Source organism: Aedes albopictus, chromosome 2, assembly GCF_035046485.1.
Source record: "Aedes albopictus strain Foshan chromosome 2, AalbF5, whole genome shotgun sequence".
In the NCBI taxonomy this organism is placed as follows: domain Eukaryota; kingdom Metazoa; phylum Arthropoda; class Insecta; order Diptera; family Culicidae; genus Aedes; species Aedes albopictus.
In genome coordinates, this window is record NC_085137.1 from 288,580,545 (window position 1) to 288,605,949 (window position 25,405).

General features: G+C 40.3%; 2 protein-coding genes across 6 annotated transcripts in view; one reads left to right on the plus strand and one right to left on the minus strand.

Moving 5' to 3' along the window:
- The window catches only part of LOC109408169 (calsyntenin-1), a 459,649-nt gene that overhangs the window by 379,468 nt on the left and 54,776 nt on the right, over nt 1-25,405 (minus strand). The gene's annotated exons all lie outside the window — the stretch shown is intronic.
- On the plus strand, nt 11,853-14,464 carry LOC115266674 (uncharacterized). The gene is made up of 4 exons (XM_062854694.1): nt 11,853-12,270; nt 12,467-12,871; nt 13,740-13,849; nt 14,225-14,464. The coding sequence occupies exons 1-4, from the start codon at nt 11,925-11,927 to the stop codon at nt 14,462-14,464; spliced, it is 1,101 nt and encodes a 366-aa protein (XP_062710678.1). The 5' UTR covers nt 11,853-11,924.

Here is a 25,405-nt window from a genome sequence, read left to right on the forward strand (position 1 = left end):
CTCTCCGTTCTTATATATCCATCTGTCATCCGCGGAGCACAGACAGTGTTCCCAGCGGTAACAGACAGCATATCAATTGTTGTTTCGACCACTATTGCAATTATATGGTGCATGTACCAAAGATGTTTTTTGCAACTGCAGGCTGTTATAAAGCATAATAATGGTGTTTCAACATTTTTTCTTGATTATTATAACAATTTCATACATATTCCCATCACTATTGTATCGCGTACCCTATTTACGGTTTTTAGCGATAAGTAACTTTGACTGTGTCCCCGAAATACATCCTAGTTAAACACATTTTTTTTTGCGAATCAGTTATTGAGTTGGTGTACCTGCCTCCGAAATACTTTGCTTTTTCGTGTCAACACGGCTGAAATTTTCCGTGTAAAAAGTGTGGCTTCAACCGCTAGGTGTCGCGACCAACAGCATGAAATATTTATCAATTTCTGACGTGGGAGATGGCCTTCTCTTCTCTGGACAAATGATATGGACTCTACGAAAGTTATTCTGCAAACGGCGCAGTTGTTAGTCGCATGCTATTCAACCTATCGAAATTCACAGTTTTCCAAACATCGAACCATTTTTCGGCAATTTCCATACATTTACATCATAAAACCCACTGCCAGTAACCAAGGCCTTCACCGCCGGGAGGAATCTGTCGTAGGTACAGGCAGTATAAGGCAAATTTGAAAACTATACCCACGGCTTGAATGGTTGTCGGATCTGCTGGTGCTTGCGGCAACGGGTACATCCAAAAAAGGACACATACAACAAACTCAGCGAAACAGCGGCGGCGGCAGCGGAAGCGAATTGATTGAACAGGAAATTCGTGTTTGATGCAAAATAGATTCACAAAGTGTTGTTACACCCAAAATTGCTTACGCTATACCTAGGCGTATAGATACGTAGGTAGCTGATGTAGCCTGGCTAAAACGGACTTTCCATCTAATCGCACTCGCGCACACACATGGTGGCGCTAACGAACGAGTCTCCCTGTTCGACAAAGGATAAAAAAAGCGTTCACGAGTTCGTGAAATGGTTCTCCAATCTCTTTTGTAGTTGTTCCGATGCGGTGCCATATTCGAGCGTTTGTATATATCCGAGTTCCGGATTTGGATACCATAAAAAAACGGCAACTACAAATCCAAGCGAACTAGGAGAAGAAACAAAAAAATAAAGAAGGTCAACGACGCTTGCCACCCTCTTCAAACATTATTGATGGCGGTTCGTGCTAAATGGGTCCACCTCGCTCGTTAGCATTGAGCCTAGTTCGCAAATCGAGATCGACCAGAGGGCAAATGGAAAAACATCAAAAAAAAAAAAAATTGTGACGGGTGCAAAAACCGTCAAGGAATCTGGCCCAGCCCGGGAAAAAAAAAACAATACATACTAATGTGGACCGTGGTCAGGCAGGCACGTCCGTCCAGAGTGGCCAGGGACCAGGCCGACCAGCAGCGATTCATCGACCGGAGAATAATAAATAAACGAGATAGAAAATGGAAACGTGGTGCCTTTTAGTGTCGAGTGTTGCGCGTTGGATGAAAAATTGATACTGTTTAGATGGTTTTTACTGATCATAGAAACGCCACATGAACAAATGCTTTGAAACTGTTACTGATGTCCGATTGATTGGATAGCCCAAATATGAAAAAAAATGTTAAGCTTTAGGCAACATGCTGTAGCTTCGTAACTACGTCGCTAGAGTAGATGAACTTTCAAGTTTCAAAAAAATAGTTTTACATATTGCTACTTTCTACTATCTATATGAATAAATCCTATATCCCTTTCGTGACGAACCTATACAATTGTGCGTATTTTTTATCTGTTTAGTTATTGTTTTTTTAAGACACTGGTTGAAGACGGTGTACCAGAGGTTGTTTTAAGGTTTTAAGGCGAAACTGGATCCATTTCCTCATTTTTTGGTTTTTGATTTTTGCCTTTCTCGTACACTAAGTGTACTGGAAAGGCTATATGTTCACTCCAAAAATGACTTTTTGATAGAAGGCCCGGAGGGTCGAGTCACATATACCAATCAACTCAGCTCGACGAATTGAGGTGATGTCTGTGTGTGTACAATGTACATACATGTATGTGTGTGTGTATGTGTGTGTACAAAAAAACTCACATCACTTTTTGGCAGTAAACCTCAACCGATTTTAATAACCAACGGTTCATTCGACGCGGAATCTGGTCCCATTGTTTCCTATTGAAAATGGTTCGGATCGGTCCAGCCGTTCCGGAGTTATGGCCATTTAGGTGTTCCGGATCGGTACCCCAGCAAGGGGCCAGATATGAAAGCGCTACAAACCCATTCATGCGACACATCAAACCACGGCACTTTCGAAAATATGATGAACGGTAAACAGGAAAATAGTCTCGGGCCATATCTGAACCGGTAGTGTTCCGGAACCGGTTCCGGGTGACCCGCCGGAAGTGGCCAAATATGAAAGTGAACCAAACCCTTCATGCGACACATCAAACAGCGGATTTTTCGATAACGTGATAAACAGTAGGCAGGAAAACATTCTCATACCATATCTGAACCGGTAGTATTCCGGAACCGGTTCTGGGTGTTCCGCCGGAAGTGGCTAAATATGAAAGTGAACCAAACCCATGCATGCGATACATCAAACAGCGGCTTTTTCGATAGCCTGATGAACAGTAGGCAGGAAAATATTCTCGGACCATATCTGAACCGGTAGTGTTCCGGAAACGGTTCCGGGTGATCCGCCGGATGTGGCAAAATATGAATGTGAACCAAAGCCATACATGCGACACATAAAACAGCGGATTTTTCGATAACCTGATAAACAGTAGGCAGGAAAACATTCTCAGACCATATCTAAACCGGTAGTATTCCGGAACCGGTTCTGGGTGTTCCGCCGGACCTGGCTAAAGATGAAAGTGAACCAAACCCATGCATGCGATACATCAAACAGCGGCTTTTTCGATAGCCTGATGAACAGTAGGCAGGAAATTATTCTCGGACCACTTCTGAACCGGGAGTGTGCCGGAACCGGTTCTGGATGTTCCGCCGGAAGTGGCTAAATATGAAAGTGAACCAAACCCATGCATGCGATACAACAAACAGCGGCTTTTTCGATAGCCTGATGAACAGTGGGCAGGGAAACATTCTCAGACCATATCTGAACCGGTAGTGTTATTGAACCGGTTCCAGATGTCACAACGGAAGTAGCCAAGTATAAAAATTAACCAACCCCTTACATGCGGCGCATCAAATCGCAAGCTCTTCAGGCAACCTGATAAACGGTTAATAAAAGAGAATAGTTTCAGATCATATTTGGATCAACCGATAGAGTTCCGGAACCGGTTCCGGGTGTCCCGCTGGAAGTGGTCAAATGTAGTAGATATCAAAACCCATGCCTGCGGCACAATCAACAACGGCTTTTTAAATAACGTGATGAACGATTAGTCAGAAAATAGACCACAACGAAGATCTTTATAAAGGCTACCGATAGCGTTTCAGGACCAATCTAGGGTGTCCAGCCAGAAGTGGCCAAATGCCAAAAAGAACCAAACCTATGCATGCGACACATCGAACCGCGGTCTTTTTTTAAACCATGAAGAACGATTAGCAAGAAAATAGGCTCAGACCACATTAGAGGCTACCGATAGTGATGCAAAACCAGCATTGGGTACTTCCTAGGGTGCTTCGCAGGAACTTCAAAAATGAACAAAGTCAATGCAAGCGATAAATATGTGTAAGAAAACAAAATCTTGACTGAACGAAGGCCACATACATACAGACGTCTTACTCTACTCACTCTCCATCGTCCTTGTTTTCAACGGTTGAAACAAATATTAATCGTTGTTGCTCGTTTGACGTCTACTCACTACCAACATCAAGCCGCAGTGAAACGCAATCTGATTAGCATTTGGCGTTTATTTTTTCGTAACGATGAATATAATAGCAATATGTTACAAATGATATGTCTGTTTGTCTGTACTAAAGCAATCTCATCAAATCACTGAGGTGTAAAAATATACTGTAGGATAGGTCAACGTTATATGAGAAAATTATCGCATCAACCCCGGAGAAAGTTTTTTCAATCCTCTTTTCCGTCTAAAACTACTGGGAATTTTTTATGGGATTTATTATGGGCAATTTCACTTGCTTGCATTTTTTGTCAAATTTTACATGAATTTTGTAACCTACGATAATAAAATATAGCCTAAAGTGTGAAGAAAAAACTATTTCGAAGACCGTAAAGCAGGGCTGCCCAACATACGGCCCGCGGAATCGATGAATGAAACTTGGCCCAAGGATTGAAATATTTGAAGATATTTCAGATTTAAATAAAATTTAATGTTAAAAATAAACTCGAAATAGGTAGTGTTTTGTTAAAAATTTTCAAAGATTGAAAAATTTAAATACATAAATTTAAAAAATTTAAACTTGAAAGGTACAGCCAAATATGAAGCAGAATTTCAGCAAAATTTACTGAATTTCAGAAAAACGTTGCTGCTGAACAGCAGAGTTTACTGAACGAATCAGGGAAGTTTGCTGAATTTCAGCAAATTGTTTGCTGCAACCTGCAGTTCGGCAAAATTCAGAAAAAAAGTATTCAGGGTGATTTTTGCAAAAAATCAAGAATTCTTGCTTACATTTATATGACCCAAATGATGTCAGTGTTGTGATTTGCCGTGAGAACGGGTAATCGAATGTACAAAATTTCACTGTTGCATTCGTGCTTTCGAAATTTGATGTCGAAATTTAATGTCTGGCCCGTCGACTGGTATGGAGCATCACTTGTGGTCCGTGGCCACGAAAGGTTGGGCAGGCCTGCCGTAAAGTCATCTGTGATTGTGAAAGACGTTATATCCTATCTTGTAATTATCGTCTTGATGTTGATCGGTCTTCAGTGATAGTGAAGGTGCTCAAGCAGTCAACTGAAAATTCTGATATTTTTCAGCCCAGTCTATACGTTTAACGTAACGTCGGAATATGTTCAATTAATGAATTTCCCAATTTTATTAAAATTATTGCTTTTCTAAATAAGGTATTCTCGGGATTCAGGAACAGTTCGCATTACGTCGACGGAAAAATCATGCTTCGGAATGATGGCCCTATCACAGAAATTAGCTATACAAACAATAGTAGAAGATTCCAAAAACAGGGACCGAATTCTAAACCGCCCGATAGGTAGGCGATTGACCACATCACGACGGTTTCAAACCGAACGGACTCAATAAATACCAAAACTTTCGTATGATATTTTTAAGTTAGGCAAGGCCATCTTGATTAGGAAACCTTGACCAATTGAACCCTTGAAAAGGCCCCATACAGATCGAAACGTTGGAAAAATTCATAAACTAGTGTTTTCGATTCCCCCAAAAGGCTGAAGCCAACATTCTGAAGCAAAATCATCCCAGCCGTATCCCAACCAAGGAAAAATCATGAGTACATGTTCGACGAGAAAGGCACTATCACCACTAGGTGTATTAATCAGGGTTTTTTTTTTTAATAGACGAAGCAAAATTTTCAAAATTTCTTCTCCTGCACATGTAGAGTATGGATCAAGGTATCTCCTGGTGAAAAATGTTTTTCGTATTTTCAGAAACCATTTTTAGACAAAATATCACAGTAGGCGGTTGGTGTCAGGCTCTACGAGCCAGCCGTAAAAACTCATTGTAACGGAAAATCAGAAACAGAATAATTCGAACCGAGACCAGCGGCAACGACCCCAGCGAACAAAAAGGACTTTCGATTGGAAAATCGGTACGGGGAACTGCCGATCTCTCAACTTCATTGGGAGCACCCGTATGCTTGCCGATCTACTGAAGGACCGCGGGTTCGGCATCATAGCGCTGCAGGAGGTATGTTGGACAGGATCCATGGTGCAAACGTTTAGAGGGCATCATACCAGAATTGCGGCAACACACGTGAGATGATAACATCTTTTAGCGTCATGGGCGACATGCAGGGGCGCGTGATCGGTTGGTGGCCGATCGACGAAAGAATGTGCAGGTTGAGGATCAAGACTGATTCTTCAACTTCAGCATAATAAACGTGCACGCACAGCCCTCACTCCGGAAGCACTGATGATGTCAATGACGCATTTCACGCGCAGCTTGAACGCGAGTACGATCGTTGCCCAAGCCACGACGTCAAGATAATCATAGGAGACCTAAACGCACAAGTAGGCCAGGAGAAGGATTCAGACCGACGATTGGAAAGTTCAGCGCCCACCAGCTGACGAACGAAAACGGGCTACGACTCATTGATTTAGCCGCCTTCAAACACCTTTTTCCAATACAGCCTCAATTATTGTTACACCTGGAGATCACCACAGCAGACGGAATCACAAATCGACCACGTTCTGATTGACAGACGACACTTCTCCGACATTATTGACGTCAGAACCTATCGTGTCGCTAATATCGACTCCAACCACTAGATGGTGATGGTCAAACTGCGCCCTTAACTTTCCGTCATCAATAATGTACGGTACCAGCGACCACCACGGCACAACCTTGTGCGACTGAGGCAACCGGATGTCGTCTCAGTATACGCGCAGAATCTCGAGGCAGCGTTGCCAGACGAGGGCGAGCTCGATGTGGCCCCTCTAGAGGACTGTTGGAGAACACTAAAAGCAGCCATCAACGGTGCAACCGAGAGCACCATCGGATACGTGGAAAGAAGTCGACGAAACGCATGGTTTGATAAGGAGTGTAGAGCGATTTTGGAAGAGAAGAATACAGTACGAGCGGTAATGCTGCATCAAGGAACTCGGCAGAACGTGAAACGATATAAACAGAAGCTGAAGTAGCAGACCCACCTCTTTCGGGGAAAAAAGCTCCGCCTGGAAGGTGCGGAGTGCGAGGGAATGGAACTACTGTGCCGTTCCCATGAAACACGGAAGTTCTACGAGAAGCTCAACGCATCCCGCAACGGCTTCGTGCCGCGAGCCGAAATATGCAAGGGTTTAGGACGGAGGCCTCTTGACGGACGGACGTAAGATGATCGAAAGGTGGAAGCAGCACTTCGATGAGCACCTGAATTGCGTGGAGGAGGCAGGCACGGGAGACCACGTCAACAGAGGGAACGACTACGCCAGTGCAACGGAGGACGAAAATGAGCCAACTCCCATGCTGAGGGAAGTTGAAGATGCCATTCATTAACTCAAAACCAACAAAGCAGCTGGTAAGGATGATATCGCAGCTAAACTTATCAAGATAGGTCCGGAAAATTTGGACACCTGTCTGCACCGGTTGATAGCCAGGATCTGGGAAACCGAACAGCTACCGGAGCAGTGGAAAGAGGTAATCTGCCCCATTCACAAGAAAGGCGACCATTTGGAATGTGAGAACTTCAGAGCAATCACTATTTTGAATGCTGCCTACAAAGCGCTATCCCAGATCTTCCGTCGTCTGTCACCTAAAACGAATCAGTTCGTGGGAAGTTATCAAGCCGGCTTTATCGACGGCCGATCGACAACGGACCAGATCTTCACCGTACGGCAAATCTTCCAGAACTGCCGTGAATACCAGGTCCCAACGCATCACCTGTTTTTCGACTTCAAAGCGACATACGACAGTATCGACCACACAGAGCTATGGAAAATCATGGACGAAAACGGCTTCCCTGGGAAGCTGACTAGCAACGATGGACGGTGTGCAAAGCTAAATAAGTAAGAGTTCCGGGTGAACTCCCAGTCAAGCAGTCATCGTACACACTTAATTCAGATTGCCGGGATATCAGCAGTTTTTCAAACTTTTGCCGAGATTCGCACAGCCGAGCAATCAGCAAACAATCATTTTGCCGGGATCTCGGCAATTTTGACAGTTCATTGCTGATAGTCGGCAATCGTTTTGCTGAGAATCAGCTAACAATCGTCACTTTTTGCTGAGATACCAGATAAAGATTTTGCTGAGCAGACGGCTGTGCGCGATTTTGCCGAGCCCGCGAATCTGTTTTGAGTGTGTATAAGATGTTGAATAAGATGTTAAAGTGGAGGCGATATGCGTACATTTTACATGCGCCTAAATGGAGGCATGCACGCATATAGCCTCCACTTTATCATCTTTTACAACATCTTATACGATGACTGGTTGTCTGGGCTATCCAGTTCATTCGAATCACGCCGGGGACTGTGACAAGGTGACGGACTCTCATGCCTACTCTACAATATCGCTCTGAAATGCGACGAGCCGGGCTCAACAGCCGGGGTACGATTTTCACGAAATCCGGTCAATTGCTTTGCGGACGACATAAATATTATCGCCAGAACATTTGGAACGTTGGGAGAACTGTACACCCGCCTGAAACGCGAAGCAGCAAAGGTCGGGCTGTTGGTGAATGCGTCCAAAACAAAGTACATGCTGCCAGGCGGGGCTGAACACAACCGGATCCAGAGGCGCGACCACGTCCGTTTGCGTGGGTAGGACAAATGCATAGAATCATTAATTTTTTTTTAGTAGTTCTTGGGCCACCCTCAAGTCTTCCAAATTTAATGCTATTTTTTATTCTTAATTACTTAACCTAATGTACAGCCTCTCTGCTGGGCACTGCGTGAGCGGTTGCAATTGGCGGCTGCGTTAACACTTTGTATGTACAGCAGCGCCTAAACATATTCTATTCTAATTCTACTATATCGAAGCGGGGATGAACCAGCCTCGGGCAGAAAATCCCCATAATAAAGAGCCAATAATAATAATATATCGAACTGGTTGCCTTTTTCGCTGCTGTCACTTTTCTTCCCAGTCTACGGTAGAATGATGAACACTATGTTGATGTGTGGCTCTTGTTCCTTTTCCAATCCAATTGGGGGTCCCTTATGGGTTGCTGTTAGACGATATCCAAGTTTCCGGGTCCGTTAGAGCATATGCTCAGAAGAGGGTCAGGTGTCGCTCTTGCGGGGAAGAGCAACCGACGAAAAATTGCAAATGCCGGGGCTGGGATCAAACCCATGACCATCCACTTATAAAGTGTACGTCTAGCCACTACGCTACGAGCCTCGGCTTTAAGAGAGATTGTGCGCCGGAATTCACCCATTGGTGACCCAAAAAATATTGCATTCGAATTCACTGCACTATTCCTGGACTAATTTTTCATGAAATTCTTCTGCAGAATTTCGCAATCAAGTTGTTTTTGTAGAGATAATTCTTAATTGAATCCATTGGTAGTTTTTTCAGTGAATCTATGGATGTATCAATAATGGAATTACTATAGAAAAATTGTCAAATGTAAGTAGTGGCGCAGCCGCATTTTATTCCTGGTGTTGATTCTTTAGTTTTATTCCAAGTTATCGATTCTAGGAGAGAATATTCTGTAGAATATATTGCAATTTTTCTTTGTGTTTCTCTCAAAATCATGGGTAGGACAACCATAGCCTGTCCTACCCAGCATTTTTTCTGGGTAGGACTAGGGGTAGGACATGTCCTACCTGTCCTACCCACTCCTCGCGCTACTAACCGGGTCCGTCTAAGTTGTAATGTGTCGATATACGATGATACCTTCGAGGATGCTGGCCGTGAAATACGAAGGCGCATCATTAGTGGAATTCGTACCTACAATGGGCTCCAGAAGAAGCTGCGATCTAAAAAGATTCACGCATGCATGAAGTGCACCATGTACAAGACGCTGATAAGACCGGTGGTCCTCTACGGACACGAAACATGAACCCAGAGTTTAAAAGAATGTCAATTTTCATTTGGAATCTTCGATTTTTTTACTCTCAGCATGAACCATGCTCGATGAGGACCTGCAAGCACTCGGAGTTTTAGAGCGACGCGTGCTAAGGACGATCTTCGGCGGTGTACAGGTGAATGGTGTGTGGCGGAGAAGGATCCCAAGAAACAGAAGTAGCTGAACAACAACAACAATTTCGTAAGCTAAAGCTTGCTAAAGAGTTATCTATTACACACTTATGCTTGCTGAGATGACCCACGAGCTCGCTGCACTTTACGGCGAACCCAGCATCCAGAAGGTGGCCAAAGCCGGAAGGATACGGTGGGCAGGGCATGTTACAAGAATGCCGGATAACAACCCTGCAAGGTGTTTGCGAGTGATCCGGTTGGCAAAGGAAGGCGTAGAGCGCAGAGAGCGCGATGAGCGGATCAGGTAGAGCGTGACTTGGCGAGCATCAAGTGTGACCGAGGATGGAGGACGGCAGCCACGAACCGTGTATTATGGAGAAATATTTTTGATTCAGTTTTATCTTGAATTTGATGTTATACTTAATAAATGAAAAAAAAAAAGACAAAAGTTTATTATCAAAATGAAAATGTTAAACAACGCTGCTCCCAACATTGCATGCTTTGAGTCGCAACGTCATAGGGTTTCTCCCAGATGCTTTAAACCTTTTTTCCCTCAAATATATGGCACTATCCAAATTAAGGATTCACCCGCGTCTTTGAAACTTCCCAGACAGCAAACAAGATTCTGCGTTGGGGGTCGGGTAGCGCTTCCTGTTACAATTACCATGCCTGGGTATTCATTATCGTTATGGCACTACATTTCACACCGGTTAGCCTTGGATGCTGCTGCTGCCGTAGCTGTCGTCGTGTGATACCCGCCCATCAAAACTTTTCCCACCGCGTAAACTGGCTCATTAAGAGGGATTTGCGTTGGGATCTTTGACCCGTTAGACCTAATATTTCACAACCGCCCGCTAATTAAAGAAAGCACTCCGACGGGATTTGCGAGCGATGTGGATGGTCGTAGTTGAACGTGTTATCTCATGGCTTCCGAGCAGGTGACTAACCAACCATTTTGAATATAGATAGTAGAGTTACTCTACTATCTATAATTTTGAAGTTACATACACTGACTGCTACTGAGTAGCTACATATTGAAAGATGTGTTTGTCCTGTCCACATCCATATGTGGAACATTTTTAGCAAAACCTTAAAATACATGTGACGAAACCGGAACAACCGTTCAGAAATTGAGCATAATTAAACAAAGATAAGACAAGCTTTATAGGTTCAATGAATCAGCCAAATCTTGGATGGATCTTTGATAAATTATGCTTCCCATTCCCTTTTTTCCCTTAAGGTGAATATATAACGAAGCATTTGTTGGCAACCGGCGAAGAAAATAATCACAATCGCGAAATTACTTGGAACACAAACGTTTATTGAACGGATAGTAAAAATATTACATTCTAGAAAACGACAGATTTCGTTATTGTTTGTAAAACTTGTAAACAAAGTCGGTTAGTAATCGAGGTGTGCTCACTGCTACTGCATGTTAGTGTATCTCAAGCGAAAGCTGCATAGGGTAAACACTGCTCACTTCTACAGCATTTGAGCAAACTCATTTGGGTAATGTAGATAATGTCGACTAGGGTAGCGGTACCAATTATGGCAATAATGAACAATATTTCCCATTCAAAACTTTAATTTCACATTTTTGTCATACATTAGCATTTTTCTCAACAAATTGCAACACTTCTGCACATAATTGTTAATCCTTTTTTATTGAACAAACTCTTCATATTAGAGAAATGTGTAATTTGTATCTTGAATGCTACATTGCCCAACGCCGCTTAGCTATTTGCCTAAAACTCCACATTCGCACATAAGGGATTTCTTTAATGATCAAGCGTTTTTCTCTTCAAAAATTCTGTAGGGACATCAATTGCGATCTCTGTAATACTATTTTTGAAACAGTTCATGATTTTTTGCATAAAAACTGTGAAATTTCCATATCACTATATCTGGTACAAATCTGCTTCTGAGTACCCATTGTCGCAGCATACGAAAGTTGCACTGTTTGCTACTGTCACTTTTGGTCATAGTGCAATGTTTACAGCTGTCCGCAGTGAAAAAAAACTGTTTTTTGTCGTCGTTTTAGAAATTTTAAGCTTCAATTTGGAGTTTAAACATCAGGTAAGTAGTGAATATAACAAAACTTACCAATAAAACAGAAGTGAGCAAAATATTTCGCTTTCAGAATGGCTCCCCTACGAAAACAAATTTCGCGTAAACAGTACTCCGAAGAAACCATCAAAAGGTGTCTGCAGGTCATTGCCTCCGGGAAAACAGTGTACGCAGGGTGCAAGCAATTCGGAATTCCGATGTCCACGATCCGCTATCGGATGAGTGGACTTTGGAAAGAAAAATACAAACCGGGCCCGGAATCCGTGCTAACGAAAAGCGAAGAGCGGAAAATTTTTCGATGGCTAGGAGATATGCAGGATCGTGGCTTCCCTGTTTCACGGCGAACTTTGCGATTCAAAGTTTCGGAGTTTTTGTCGTCGGATCCAAGTCGAATTACACCGTTTCGCAATAATCAACCAGGTAAGCTTTCATTGTTTATAAGGGGCACTTGATTCCGGTTCTGCGGTCATGTTTCAAGATGAATGTTTTAAGCTTCTGTTTTGGTTCTCCCAGATAGTGGTGACCGGAATTAGTAGCCCTGTAGCTTGTGACAGTCGAACCTTCTTCATCCGTAAAACCAAGACAAATCTATTGACAAATATTTTTGGAATTTCAGGACGCAAATGGCTAATCGGTTTTATGCGACGTAATCCTGGATTCTCTTTCCGTACACCAGAAGCAGTATCATCAGCTGGCGGACGCGTGACCGAGAGAGACATCCGCGGTTGGTTCCAGATGATTGAAAAGTGGCTAACACAGAACCACATGCGAGAAATTTTGAATGACCCTGGCAGAGTGTTTAATGGGGACGAAACATCATTCTACCTGCATCCCAAAACGAAGGAAGTCATTGCCCGAACTGGTTCCCGTAACGTGTACGAAGTCGAACAGGCCGCTGGAAAGCAAAACGTAACTCTGATGTTTTCTTTCGGAGCAGCAGGCGTTAAGGTTACCCCGCACGTGATTTTGCCTGGGAAACGTCTTCGCAAAGAAGTGGTCCAAGGTTTCCCTCCTGACTACGGTATTGGTCAGAGCGACCGAGGATGGATGGACACACACAATTTCCGAGAATACATCAACAAAACTGTCCATCCATTCCTTGTTAAGTAAGGCGTGCAGTTCCCAGTTATATTGTTCGTCGATGGACATGCATCGCACAATTCATTGGAAGTTGCGGATTTGTGCCAATCACTCGGAATTGTGTTGATACCCCTGTATCCAAACACTACCCATATCACACAACCAGCAGATGTTGCAGTGTTCTAACCGCTGAAAAGCGAGTATCGGCAATACGTTGAAGCATGGAAAGTTGGCTGAGCAGAGCTGCAGTGAGGTTCAGACCGGGTCACCGACTGTTCCACATGCAATTTTTGCAGAAGCAGAGCACTCCAATGAACAGCGATGTAACGATGATCGGACCGTACCCATCAGTATTGATAGGATCGTCGAAGCATACGACATGATTGGGCCTAGCATGGTAGTTAGAATCGAAGGTGACGTCAATCAGCTCTCACGGGAAGAACGTCTACACAGTTAGAAAATATCACCGACTTCGGTAATGTTTTACCGAAATCTCAACCGTTAAGTTTGTTTTACAGGAAAAAATCGGTAAAGGTAGTAACTTTTACCGAAGTTCGTCAGAGTTTGACAGATAAACGATAACATTTTACCGAAATTTGTTAATTTTCTACAGAATTTCGGTTAAAATCCATTACCGAACGCTCAGCGGTTGAGATTTCGGTAAAAAATACCGAACGCGATTAGCTGTGTAATCCGGTTTTTCTATAGGGAATTTATTCGTCCACACATTAACTTTCATGGCGAACCTACTAAGGAATCCCACACCACATCTGTTTTTGAACTCGATCATGATACCGTTTTCAATACAGAGTCTACTGATAATTATGACAGTATGCCAATGGAGATTGACATCAGCAACTGTGAAATCATTAATGTCGAGGAGATCGGAGGTTGTTTAACGAAGATCTTTCGAAATCGGGTGAATTATTAACGGTGGAGCTTTCTGAAGCAACGTCGTACCAAGCTCACGGTATCACCAATTATGGTAGGTTTAAACACAAGTTTTAATTATACTCTTCTAGCAAATCTATTGATTTTTTTACAGCTGATTTCGACGAATGCGATGATTCTATTGAACACGAGATTGATGAACCGAACGGAGAAAACTCTTCTCAATCGAATAAGATTTAACAGGACGCAGAGAGCGATAACAACGGAGGTACGATTTTCCGAAATACTGCTTTATTGATCTGCATTGATGCAATCATTTACTTGTTACTTTCAGGTGAAAAGCATGCCTAAGCCCTGATGATGTGCTACAAGATGCAACAAACCATCAGAATGTTATTGTTAGACGCCTCGACGAAGTGGAAAACATCGTAATTATGTCAAGCAGTACCAGCCCGTCCTAACAGCTGGGGAACGCCTCGAAGAAATCCGCAAGAAAGAAGAACAGAAGGTGCAAATGGAGCTGCAAAAGAAACGGAAGGCTATTGAACGGCAAGAAGCGAAGCAGAAGCGTGAAGAACTGAAGAGAGCTAAAATGGAGGAACGAGAGCGGAAGAAAAAGGAAGGAAAACAGAAAAAAACCTAACAAGAAAGATGGAAAAGAGCACGTCATGATCCGTAACTGATTGTCTAATGCTGTGTATATTTTCACATGAATTGTAATACGCTTTATTAAAGCGTACGTTATTGTTGAGCAGTTTTGTTAAGTTTTGCCTTATAAGTAAATATGAACATCGTTAAGCTTATTGTATTGAAGTACAAACTTTGCTTTTTTATTTCCAATAAAATTTTGGGTTATTTCAGTACGACTTACTTCATAATGCTCTTTTCACTTTCCATGATGCTAAAGCCTCATCCAGCCTATCATAAGACGTCTGAATCAAGGACTTAATGTAAGGCAGGCCTATTCCAAAAGTCACTCATCGACCCCTATGGGGCACTGCATGAAATTCTCTCCTTCTCTTTCACTCTTACAGAAATAGTGTAAACAACAAGGCCAAGAAACGTCAAAATCCCATACTAAATCAAAACAATGCAGTGCCCTATTCTTTTTCATAGATTTTGAGGATTTCAGATTTGGTATAAGTAAGACAACGGTAGCCATGATTTTTGTCTTTTTTCTGCATCATGTCAAAATGACCTGACAGTTGTCGAAATATTCCTTCGATCAAGAACGTAACTTTACACGAGTTCACTAATTTGACTTTTGCGGGCTATACACGCAAATGTCCTCATCTGCATGAACAATACGGCGCTCAGCAGTCAAATGAGTGAACGTATGCATTGGTCCATAGTAAGCCATTCAGATAGTGGAATGAATAACTGTCAAACATTGAATAATAAATAACTATGTTTTAAAACAGGTTTTGTCTGATGTAAGATGTAAAGCCAAAAAAGCGCAAATACGTTTTAAGATGTGCTTATTTTTTGTAAATGTTAACCATTCATGCTTTTATAAATTCTTATCGGGGTCACTTCAAGTGTGCAGTTTCAGGCATTCGTGCAAACATTCATGCTAAGTAAAATCAAAAAAAATCATCCAACCCCTTCAAAATTATAAACTAGTGGTTTAAAAGGTATTTTTGAATTAAATTGTAAAGACTCGTTGGATTTTGAAATTGAAATTCATGATATGTAGCTTATGACTATAATTGGGTTGCGTATGGCGAAAAGCAAGGAACACTATAGCCATAATTGGTACACGGCAATGCCAATTTGAAACAAAGTATTTAGGCTTTTATATATTTTTCACACATATTTAGTTGTCCCAATTGCTTTCTGAAGTGCAAACGCTTAACAATGCTTGTTGAGCTACAATTAATAATCTTTGTAACTGATTTTTGAATATAGATGACATATTGGTGCCATAATTGGTACATCTACCCTATATGTTTTGAAAAAAAAATGATAAACCCGCTTAGCTGTTCACACAATTGCTTCCAATTTGAATTAACATGGTAAAAGTAGACCTTGAAGTCTCGAAGCTTAAGACATAAAAGATAGAGGGTTGAAATTCATTTCAATTTCTCCTTACAACGGTTTCATCTACACCCAAGAATTTCATTTGTTGCTCACACTGTTCCTTCCAGCCGAACAGTGATTAGTGAAACAAATAAAATTTTCCATACGCTCGCGCTTGCTCGCTTCCGAACCAGACAAAAAATCAAAGCTGTCCCAAACGTATCACAATCCACTGCAGTAAGCACAATACAACGAAGTTGCCCTTTCTGCGGTTGATTCCGAAATCATCCACTGCTCGACTGATTCCATTCTGTTGAAATCCCAAAAGTTCAATTTGCGGCATCAGACACCGAACCAGCAGCGAAGGGAGCGGAGGACTGGATATGCTAGTTTTGCAGAATTGTACACAACCCGGGTAGGAAAAGATGGGTTGTGCGAAATAGCTCCAGCTGCGGAGGTTCAGTATATTCCACGGTGCTGGAAGCTCGGAAGCTCAGAACCGAAAGAAAAACGCCATCACCAGTCAGCAGTAGTAGGTACTGGCTGGCAAGTCATTCCAGTCATCCTCTATAGCACACGTCCGTCCGAGGAGTGTATGGGCATATGGGACTCTGAAATTGGCATTCAAATGATCGAAAAAGGGAGCCACAAGCATTTCGTTCGCTTTTTCTTGATAGGGGAAAAAATAGCCTACCCCTCTTTCTCTTTTGATGATGATGATGAACCAATTAGTTTGGCCGGATTTGGGCACGATACATTGATAGGACTAGGATTCGATACGGTGGATCAGCAATGCAAGGCCCAGAGGGACGATACCTCTTTTACGACTCTAGGGCAATGTCAACTCAGTTCCAGGGTATAGTATAAATTGAATTAGCATGTAAATTGAATCTTCGTTTGTAAAGTTAAAGAAAGGTAACGTGTACTTTTTCGGAAGGAACTTCATTATTTGTCGATCTCTCAATGAACTCATAATCAAAAACAATTAGTATAAGAAATTTGAATTTTTGGTTTAAAGTTAACATATCTCAAAAGCCTCTTTGTTTTATATTATTGGTTGAAAACAATCAGGTGTACAAAAGAATGATTTTCCAGAGGAGAAGTTTGATTCCAAAAAATCACAATATCTTGGCCATATTACGAGCAATGCAAATTCGTAGGTATTATATATTCCTTAAAACAATATCATTGTTGCATTGCTTGAAATCCAATCATATGCCCAAGAGAACTTGCCAGAACAACTGAAAGCAGTATAAATCTTAAAACAGGCAAAATCTCATTTTTTTATCTCTTCTTCAGGACCCCAATAACGAGCAAATTCACACATGTTTTTATTTAGAGTAAGATATAACTTTTTGTTACGATTGCCCTAGTATTTTGGAAAAATATATACTTTGTTGGGAAAAATATTTCGCCTTTTTCAATTGTTGGTCTTGAAACGATTACTTGTTCAGCACGCAGTGGGGTTCAGAGATGTTGGCTCACTTTTTTCCTGTGGGGCAGTATTCAGGTGACAGCCGCCTGAAATTTTCCGTGCCATATCCACTTTTTCGTTATTTTGGGTGGTAAAAAATACGAAAAAAACAAAGCACCTCAAAAATAATTATTTTTATTTAATATTAATATCATTTAATATCAATCATTAATATACGAAGTAGAGGTGTGCCAGCGCCGCTGCCGATTTCCTGTTCACGCCGCCGCCGCCGATTATTTTTCGGCGCGCCGCCGCTTACGCCGTTGAACTCCAATTTTCTACGCCGATCTCAGAAACGCATTGTTGGGACGTGTGGTACATTCGGAACTACAATACCATTTTGAGAGCAACTTCTATTTCAAGCTGCTTCAAAAACTGCAATTTATTAAAATATAAATAATTTAACAGTAAATACAATATACAATATACAATATTAACTTACGTTGTAGTATTAGTTCACGTACAAATCTCCCAACAGCAGTGCAAAATTCATCGTTGTTCTGCCTTTCACGAACTAAAACGCACTGTTCTTTATACGCAAGTTCCAATAGACAACTGCTGTATTGAACATCGCTCTTGCTTCAGGGTTGCCAGTTCCACAAGACCCTAACGTATAGGAACTATTCGCAACACGCATTGATAAATTATATTATTTCTTAATTTATTTCATTACAATATTTCTACAGTTATAAAAATTTGGAACGCTAAAATAGATCAAATTACGCTCAGTTCCACCGGTAGTTGCTTTAAATTCTAAACTTCGCATGTCGCATCAATGATGTTTTGAAGGTGAAAGCCCTTTGACTTATGTAAATCGAGTTCACAAAGATACAGGGGGTTCCTAAAGATAACCGATGGCTGAAGAAAGAATCTAGGGATTCCGAAGATTTAAGAAAATGCTAGTGATTCTAAAGAAATGTTTTTGTCGTGTTCATCTCCAGAAGAGATGAAATTTCATCAGCAACTCTTGAGAATTCTTCCAGCAGTTTCACCATGAATTCCGCTAGGAGTTCCTCCAGGAACTCTAGAAGGTCCTTCGGGAATTCCGAGGGATTCCTCCGAGACATCCTCTAGGAGACATTGCTACAGAAGTTTCACTGGGACTTTTTGTAGTACTTCCTCTAGAAATTCCTCTGAGAGTTACTCCGGGTGTTCTTTTATGAGATCCTCCGGATATTCCTCTAGAAGTTCTTCCTATGAATTCCTTTAGGAGTTCGTCCGGCAATTCCTCTAGGAGCACGAGATCATCCGGGAGATCCTTAACTAATTTCTACGGAAATTCCTTCAAGAGTTCATAGAAATTGCACTGGAAATACCAGTGGATGTTATCGGATATTCCGATAATTACTCTAGGAGTTTCTCCGGTAATTCCTCCAAAAGTTCTTCCGGAAATTCTCTGGGAGTTATTCGGCAATTTCTGTAGCAGTTCCTCCTGGAACTCTTCCAAGAGTTTCTTTAAGAGTTCTTCCGGAAATTCTTCCGAAAGTTTCTCTAACATTCCTCTAGAAGTTCCTGAAAGAATTTCTCTAGGATTTCCTCCAACCAAGAATTCCTCCGCGAATTCCTCTACGAGTTCCTTCGGGGATTCCTTACCATTTTTTTTTTTCTGGGAATTACACTGAGAGTTTCACCGTGACTTTCTCTAAAAGTTCTTCCGGGAATTCCTCTAGAAGTTCTTCCGGGAATTCAAATATCTTCGAGAACACCTTCACGAGTTTCACCGGGAATAAGTTATCCAGGAAATTTCACTACGAGTTGCTCTATATGTTTTTTTTTTCTTCTAGAAGTTGCACTAGATATGCCAGGAGTTTCCTCCGTGAATTCCTTCAAGCATTCCCCCGGAAGTTCCTCTAGAAGTTTTTCCAAAAATACCTCTAAAGTTCCGGGAATACATCCAGGATTTTTCCTGAACGTTCCTCCAGGAGTTCTTCCAGGAATTTCTCTAAAAATATCTGAGTTCATCTGGGAATTCCTCAACGAGTTCTTCCGGGAATTTCTTCACTAATTTTTTTTTGGGAATTCTTTAGGAGTACCTCCGGGAGTTCCTATATGAGTTCCTCAAGGAATTTCTTTACGCATTTCTTCGGGAATTGCTGTAGAAATACTTCCGGGAATTCCTTTTAATAGTTCATGCGGGAACTCATCTAGGAATACATCTGGTAATTTCTCTACGAGTTCCTCCTTGAATTCTTTTTTTGTTCGGCAATTTCTCTAGGAGTTCCTCCGGAAATTCCTCTGAAAGTTCCTCCGGCACTTACTTTACTAATTGCTCTAAAAGTATTTCTGGGAGTTGCACAAAGAAGGCCCAAAGTTTCCTGCGAGAATTCATCTAAGAGTTCCTCCGTGAATTCCACTGAGAGTTCCTCCGGCAATTCCTCTAAGAGTTCCTTCGGCAATTTCTCTAAGTTTTTCTAAGATTTGTTTCCGGAATTCTTCCAAGAGTTTCCCTAAACGTTCCTCTAAGAGTTCATCAGGGAATTCTTTCAGATGTTCTTTTGGAAATTCGTTTAGGAGTTCATCCGGGAATTCCTCTACGAGTTCCTCCGGGAATTCTTTAAAGAGTTTATTTTGAAATTCTTCTAGAAGTTTCGCCGGAAAGTTCTCTAAAATTTCTTCCAGGATGTCATTCTGGATAGTATTTTGGGCAGCTGATTGATTATTCACCATAACAATTACTTCAATTAATTTTCAAAAAAACAGTAAAAAAAATAACTAAACCGTAGCTATAAACAGGTCATTGCATCTTCAACATGATGAGTTACTAAAAAATAAAACACTGATGATGATTAACGGATTTAACAAAAATTTAAATATTTCTGACCACGCCGTTTCACTCCGCTGCCGCCGCCGCCGCCGAAAATTCATTCGGCGTCACGCCGATCCAAAAAAGTGCAAAACGCCGCTGCCGACAGATTTCAAATCGGCGCACATCTCTAATACGAGGACATAAATTTCCTATAAAAACAAAATGCTACACCACTTTTTCAATTCTTTCTAAACATGGCTGCCGTTCAAAGTGAACAAAACTCATGCAGCCGCCATCAATTCTTATTGGCTTTAACCCAAACCACCTCAAAACAATGATGGAACCAAGTTACCTTGCAGGAAATCTACAGCATTTATTGAAGATTGTTTTTACTAAAGATGACCTTAATCCTTTGAAGCCGCATTTTTTCAAGCGTTATTATGTAGTTTTTTTTCACGTTTTTATGTAGTTTTGGTGGTCAATAGCATAAAAACGGTAGAATATTATGAAGAATATTTTTTCTGGATATCCTAGATCATCCAAACTATTATTGAGTTTAGATCCTTAAGTCTATGGGTGTAACAGTAACTTCTTTCATTATGTAAAGCTACGATTTGTGATCTATCATGTCCAGTAAGTCTGCTTAAAGTTCAATATATTCTATAGACAGTATCAGATCAGTCGGGATATCCTAGGTTATCCAAACTGTTCTTGGGTTTAGATCCTAGAGCCTGCGGGTGTAATGATAACTTTTTTTCATTGAGTTTAGATCCTAAAGTCTATAGGTGTAATGGTAACTTATTGTTCCTCTAACTGCTTTGGTAAGCAAAGTGAATTATGTAACACTATTTACTCAACGTAGTGGCAAAAGCTATTATCACAAGTGTAGACCTGAAGCTATGGTCTCCGGAGTAGTGTTGTTGATTTGCAATATTTCGAAACTGTCTTGAAATGACTCATGATATGCCAGCGGGTTTATAGATTAAACTTCAAGAACACGACAAGTATATAGCGAACACTCGAAAAAAAACGGTTGAGAACTGTTTTCGCAATCGTAAGGACTGTTCAATTTATAAAACGGACAACTTTACAAGGCTATAAAAAGAAAACGCGTTGTTCAAATTTAACCACTCTTGCTTCGTTGTTCAGTACATCATCTCTCATTATAGTAATCATTTTTGAATCGAATAAAAATAGTTTTATTTTATAGAAAATCAGTCAGGTGTTAAATAAGGTGAATTTTTAGATTGCTGAAAATTGAAAATATATATAAAATTAGTGTTCACATATGGTATATCGTTTTGATTACCAGAAAAGAATGTGCCATGCTGCAGCAGCCTGAGTAATACACATTCTGGCAACATTTAAACTCAATTGGAAAATTATGTGTTGAGATATTAAAGTCTCAAGTGAGATTCGATTTTTTGAATAAAATTTAATTGTTAAGCATAAAGGGCATGAAAATATTACATAATCATTTTTTTATGCATCCAGTCGAAAGTGGGAAGAATGTGGATTTAAATGCAGAAAACTACTTCTTAATAGCATTGCTGGTTTAGTTACTGTGCGCCATTACAGATACAGTAATCAAAACAGTTTCGTTCTTTGAAGGTTCTTCCAAATAATAATGCAACCTATTGCCAATTTTGCATAACAATGATGTTGGAAATAAAAACTTTGCATTCGATTATTATCAAATACGGTGTACAATAACATAGGACCAACTTTGTTGAAAATAAATAATAACAAGATTGCCTAGAGTCGAAAATCTGCATCAATGGAGCAAAAAGTATGAAATTATTTAATATAACCATCTTTATGGATTAAATTTTTGATTAAAAATGCAATTAATAGTAAATTTTTCTTCTGTATCATTCAGATACCAATATTCTACTACTTTGGACAAATTTTTAGCCGAATCCGTGATGCTATTGTAACACAGGACAGGAATGAACATTTTTTAATAATTTCTATTAAGGGGGAAATCAATTTGGATTTTCTAACACATGCTTGTAAAATTTTCTTAACATGTGTGAGTTTTCAGCTGAAGATGAATAAATGCTCGAATTTTTACCACTATCTGATATCGAGTTATTTTAAAATTAGCTTCAACGCTGGCTCAGGAGACTTACCTTTTCATTAAGACCAAAAAACACATCATTTTCACAATATTTCACTGCAAAACTGCTATTTTATAAATTGTGCACTATCTTTTCGAATTCCCCCCCAACGCACACCAGCTCGCACCATGTCACTAGCACTATCTTACCGGGAACAGTCTCATTTTTTAATTGCCTCTCGAAGCGTAACTACTTCCATAACCGTAGTGTAAAATGTTTCACCGGCTTCACAAATGGAATAATATCCACTACATCACAAAAAAGTCCGCGACGATAGCCACACAATCGCGAAAACTGCACAAAATCGTTTTTCACTTTCCAGCCGGCGCGGTATTTACTTCCATGTAGTGCACATACATGGTGTGGCATATATTGATTTGCTGTTTCTTTTATTCTCCCATTGCCTATGCACGCATATTTCTTGCGTCATATGCACAACGTGATGAACAAGTTGAAGATGGGAAAGAGACAAATGAAATGCACTAACGAACCTGCCTCATCTGCTCATCCGCGTGCAGAAGTGTTTGTTTACTCTCTATAAAGTCAGTTGGCGCTTTCACCAATACATACAAATTGTGAGTTGAACCTTAAAACAAGGCAACTGACTAATATCAATCTGGAGAATGCTTGGTGCATTATTACTGACCAACTATTGAGCTTTGCCTTTAGTAGAATAGTATAAGATTCCAATACATTAAAAAGTTCATGAAAATGTGCATGTTAAGTATGTGGAAAGTTATGTTGAATTTTGAGAAATGGGTTTTTATTGATGTTTTACGAAAACCACTTTAGTTACACAATAAAGAACGTTTTGCTTAATGTTATATTTTTCCTTCATTTGAGAATAGCTATAGAAAGTTATGCAAAAAACTGATAATGATTTTATTGAAAAATAAAAAAGATATCACACAAGCAAGTTGTCCGTTTTATAAATTGAACAGTCCTTAGTCACCGCATCGACGTTTTTGGAAAAACATAATTCCGAGATGATCGCGTTCAAAGTTTCAAGTTTGCACTACACGCCCATAAGGGAGCGAGGCGCAAAACGCTTTGTCTTTGCTTGTACTGCATAGAGATCCATATGGAAATTTGACACAGCATTCTTAAAAACCCATTCTTAAGATAAAAAAATTTAAAAAAAATCAATTTTGTGCTTGACCTCAACATATATAACCCCTTAACAGTGAGCAAAACTGTTTGAGTGTTTATATGTGCATAAGGAAGCGGTTTACAACCAATTTATTGCGTAATTTATTATTTGAGTTAATAAGATAGTACGTTGTTTTATTATTCCACTTAGTTCTTGTTCCAGAGTAGTGGTTCTAGCTCAAGAATAGAAAGCTTCAAGAAGTTTTTAAAGGACAATAACTCAGGTGAATTGCACATGAATTAACGAAGTATAAACTTTTAATAAAATATGTTGATGTTATGTATTGAAAATAACTTCAAATACGTCTTTAATCTTATTATAAGATTAAATGCCTTATTGAATCAAGTTGTTTTATGCGCGATTTTCAAAACTAACTTGAAGAAAACTTAAAAACCGCAAACGAACGGAGATTGTTTTCTCTAGATAAAAACAACTACAAATGTTCCATTAACTAATTGGTCATGCTATGATAAAGCTTCCATAAATATGAACAAATCTTAAAGGAATTTAAATTGTTACCTGGGTCCATTTCGAAAATCCTTCGGAAATGCCATTGGAAACTTATGAGACTTTGAATATTTCCTTGAAAATTCATTTGAATTTTTTTTCATAAATTTCTCTTGAACCTTACAATTTCATTGGGAAAGCCAGGAGGTAACGAAAATTTGAAAATTTCTTAAAGAAATCACAGGAGAAACTCCGGAAGAAATCCCGGAAGGCACTCCTGCAGAAAACCCAGAAATCTTTTTTTTTTTTATTTTTATTTAAAAAAAATAAAAATTTCTGGATTTTCTGCAGGAGTGCCTCCGGGATTATTTCTGGAATTTCTGCTGTGATTTCTTTAAGAAATTATTAAAATTTTCGTTACCTCTAGACATTCCCAATGAAATTGTCAGCTTCCAGAGGAATTTCTGAAATCCTTGAAAGAGCTCTAGTAGAAATCCCAGGAATAACTCCTGTGAAAACTTTGGGAGATCCCGGAATCCTGGAAAGGTCCCCTGAAAAAGTGCCAAGAGGAACACCACCGGAAAGAATCAAGGAAAGTTAAAGAGTCAAGAGAAATTCCGAGAGAAACTCTAGGAGAAACACTAGGAGAAGCTCCACGACACCATCTAAGGAATATTCTGAGAGAAACTCTTGTACAGATCTCGGGATAAACCCTAAAAGAAATTCCATGGAAATTTGTTCGGGGTGAACGTTTGATGGACTCCGGTAAAATCCCACGAAGGGATCTAGTATGCCGGACAACCGTACGGAAGAAATGCTTGAAAAAATTCTGCAGGATTGTAGGAAAAAAAAAATCTGGAAAATTAGCCGGAATTCAGGAAATCTGGAAGATTCTCAAAGATCCCGGAAAGAATTGTTCAAAGCTTGGAAAACACCGGTAGGGATCCGGAAGAATCTCCGGGAAAAAATCAAAAGAGGAGTATTAGGAAAAAACGGCGAGAAAATTTCGGAAATAATCTTGAGAGAAATCCTGAAAGGTATTCCTGGAAAAATCGGTAAAGAGGAATTGCTAGATGGATTTAAAATTCATATTCAGAAAATCCAAGATGTCCACTGTTTTACGAGGTCTCTCCATCCAAAACTGGTAACCAGAAAATCCTAGACAGTGTGCCAAATACAATACGACTGTAAAAAAAGACGCGGACACCGTCTTCAGCCAGTGGCTGTACAAACTGAATGAATCTTAGCACTAGACAAGGGACACACGAAGCATACACCTGTGGATACGGAGAGGAAACTATTCTCTTGAAAAGTTTCATCGCCCGGAGCGGGAATCGAACCATCAATCCCTTAGAAAGATGCGATTAGAAGCTTGGTGACCCTAACCGCACGGCTATGAGGGTTTATAAAATTCTAGGTGCTAAAACTAAGCAATATTGGAATATTTAGCATGAGAAATACGTCCGAAGTCCAAAACTGAGTTCAAGAACATACAAGATGGTGTCTCAATGTTTAAGATGGCGATTGTTTTCCAGAGTTTATACTCTGAAATCATGCAATATGAATCTCTTTTGTAGTTGGGAACGACATTCAGTGTCCAAAAATGATTTTCAGGTCATCCAAAATCA

Coding starts and splice junctions, on each gene's coding strand:
- LOC115266674 (XM_062854694.1), top strand. CDS start 11,925: ATGGCTCCCCTACGAAAACAAATTTCGCGTAAACAGTACTCCGAAGAA. Junction 12,872..13,739: donor AGGTTTCCCTCCTGACTACG/GTATTGGTCAGA, acceptor TTTTCAATACAG/AGTCTACTGATAATTATGAC. Junction 13,850..14,224: donor CGAAGATCTTTCGAAATCGG/GTGAATTATTAA, acceptor TGTTATTGTTAG/ACGCCTCGACGAAGTGGAAA.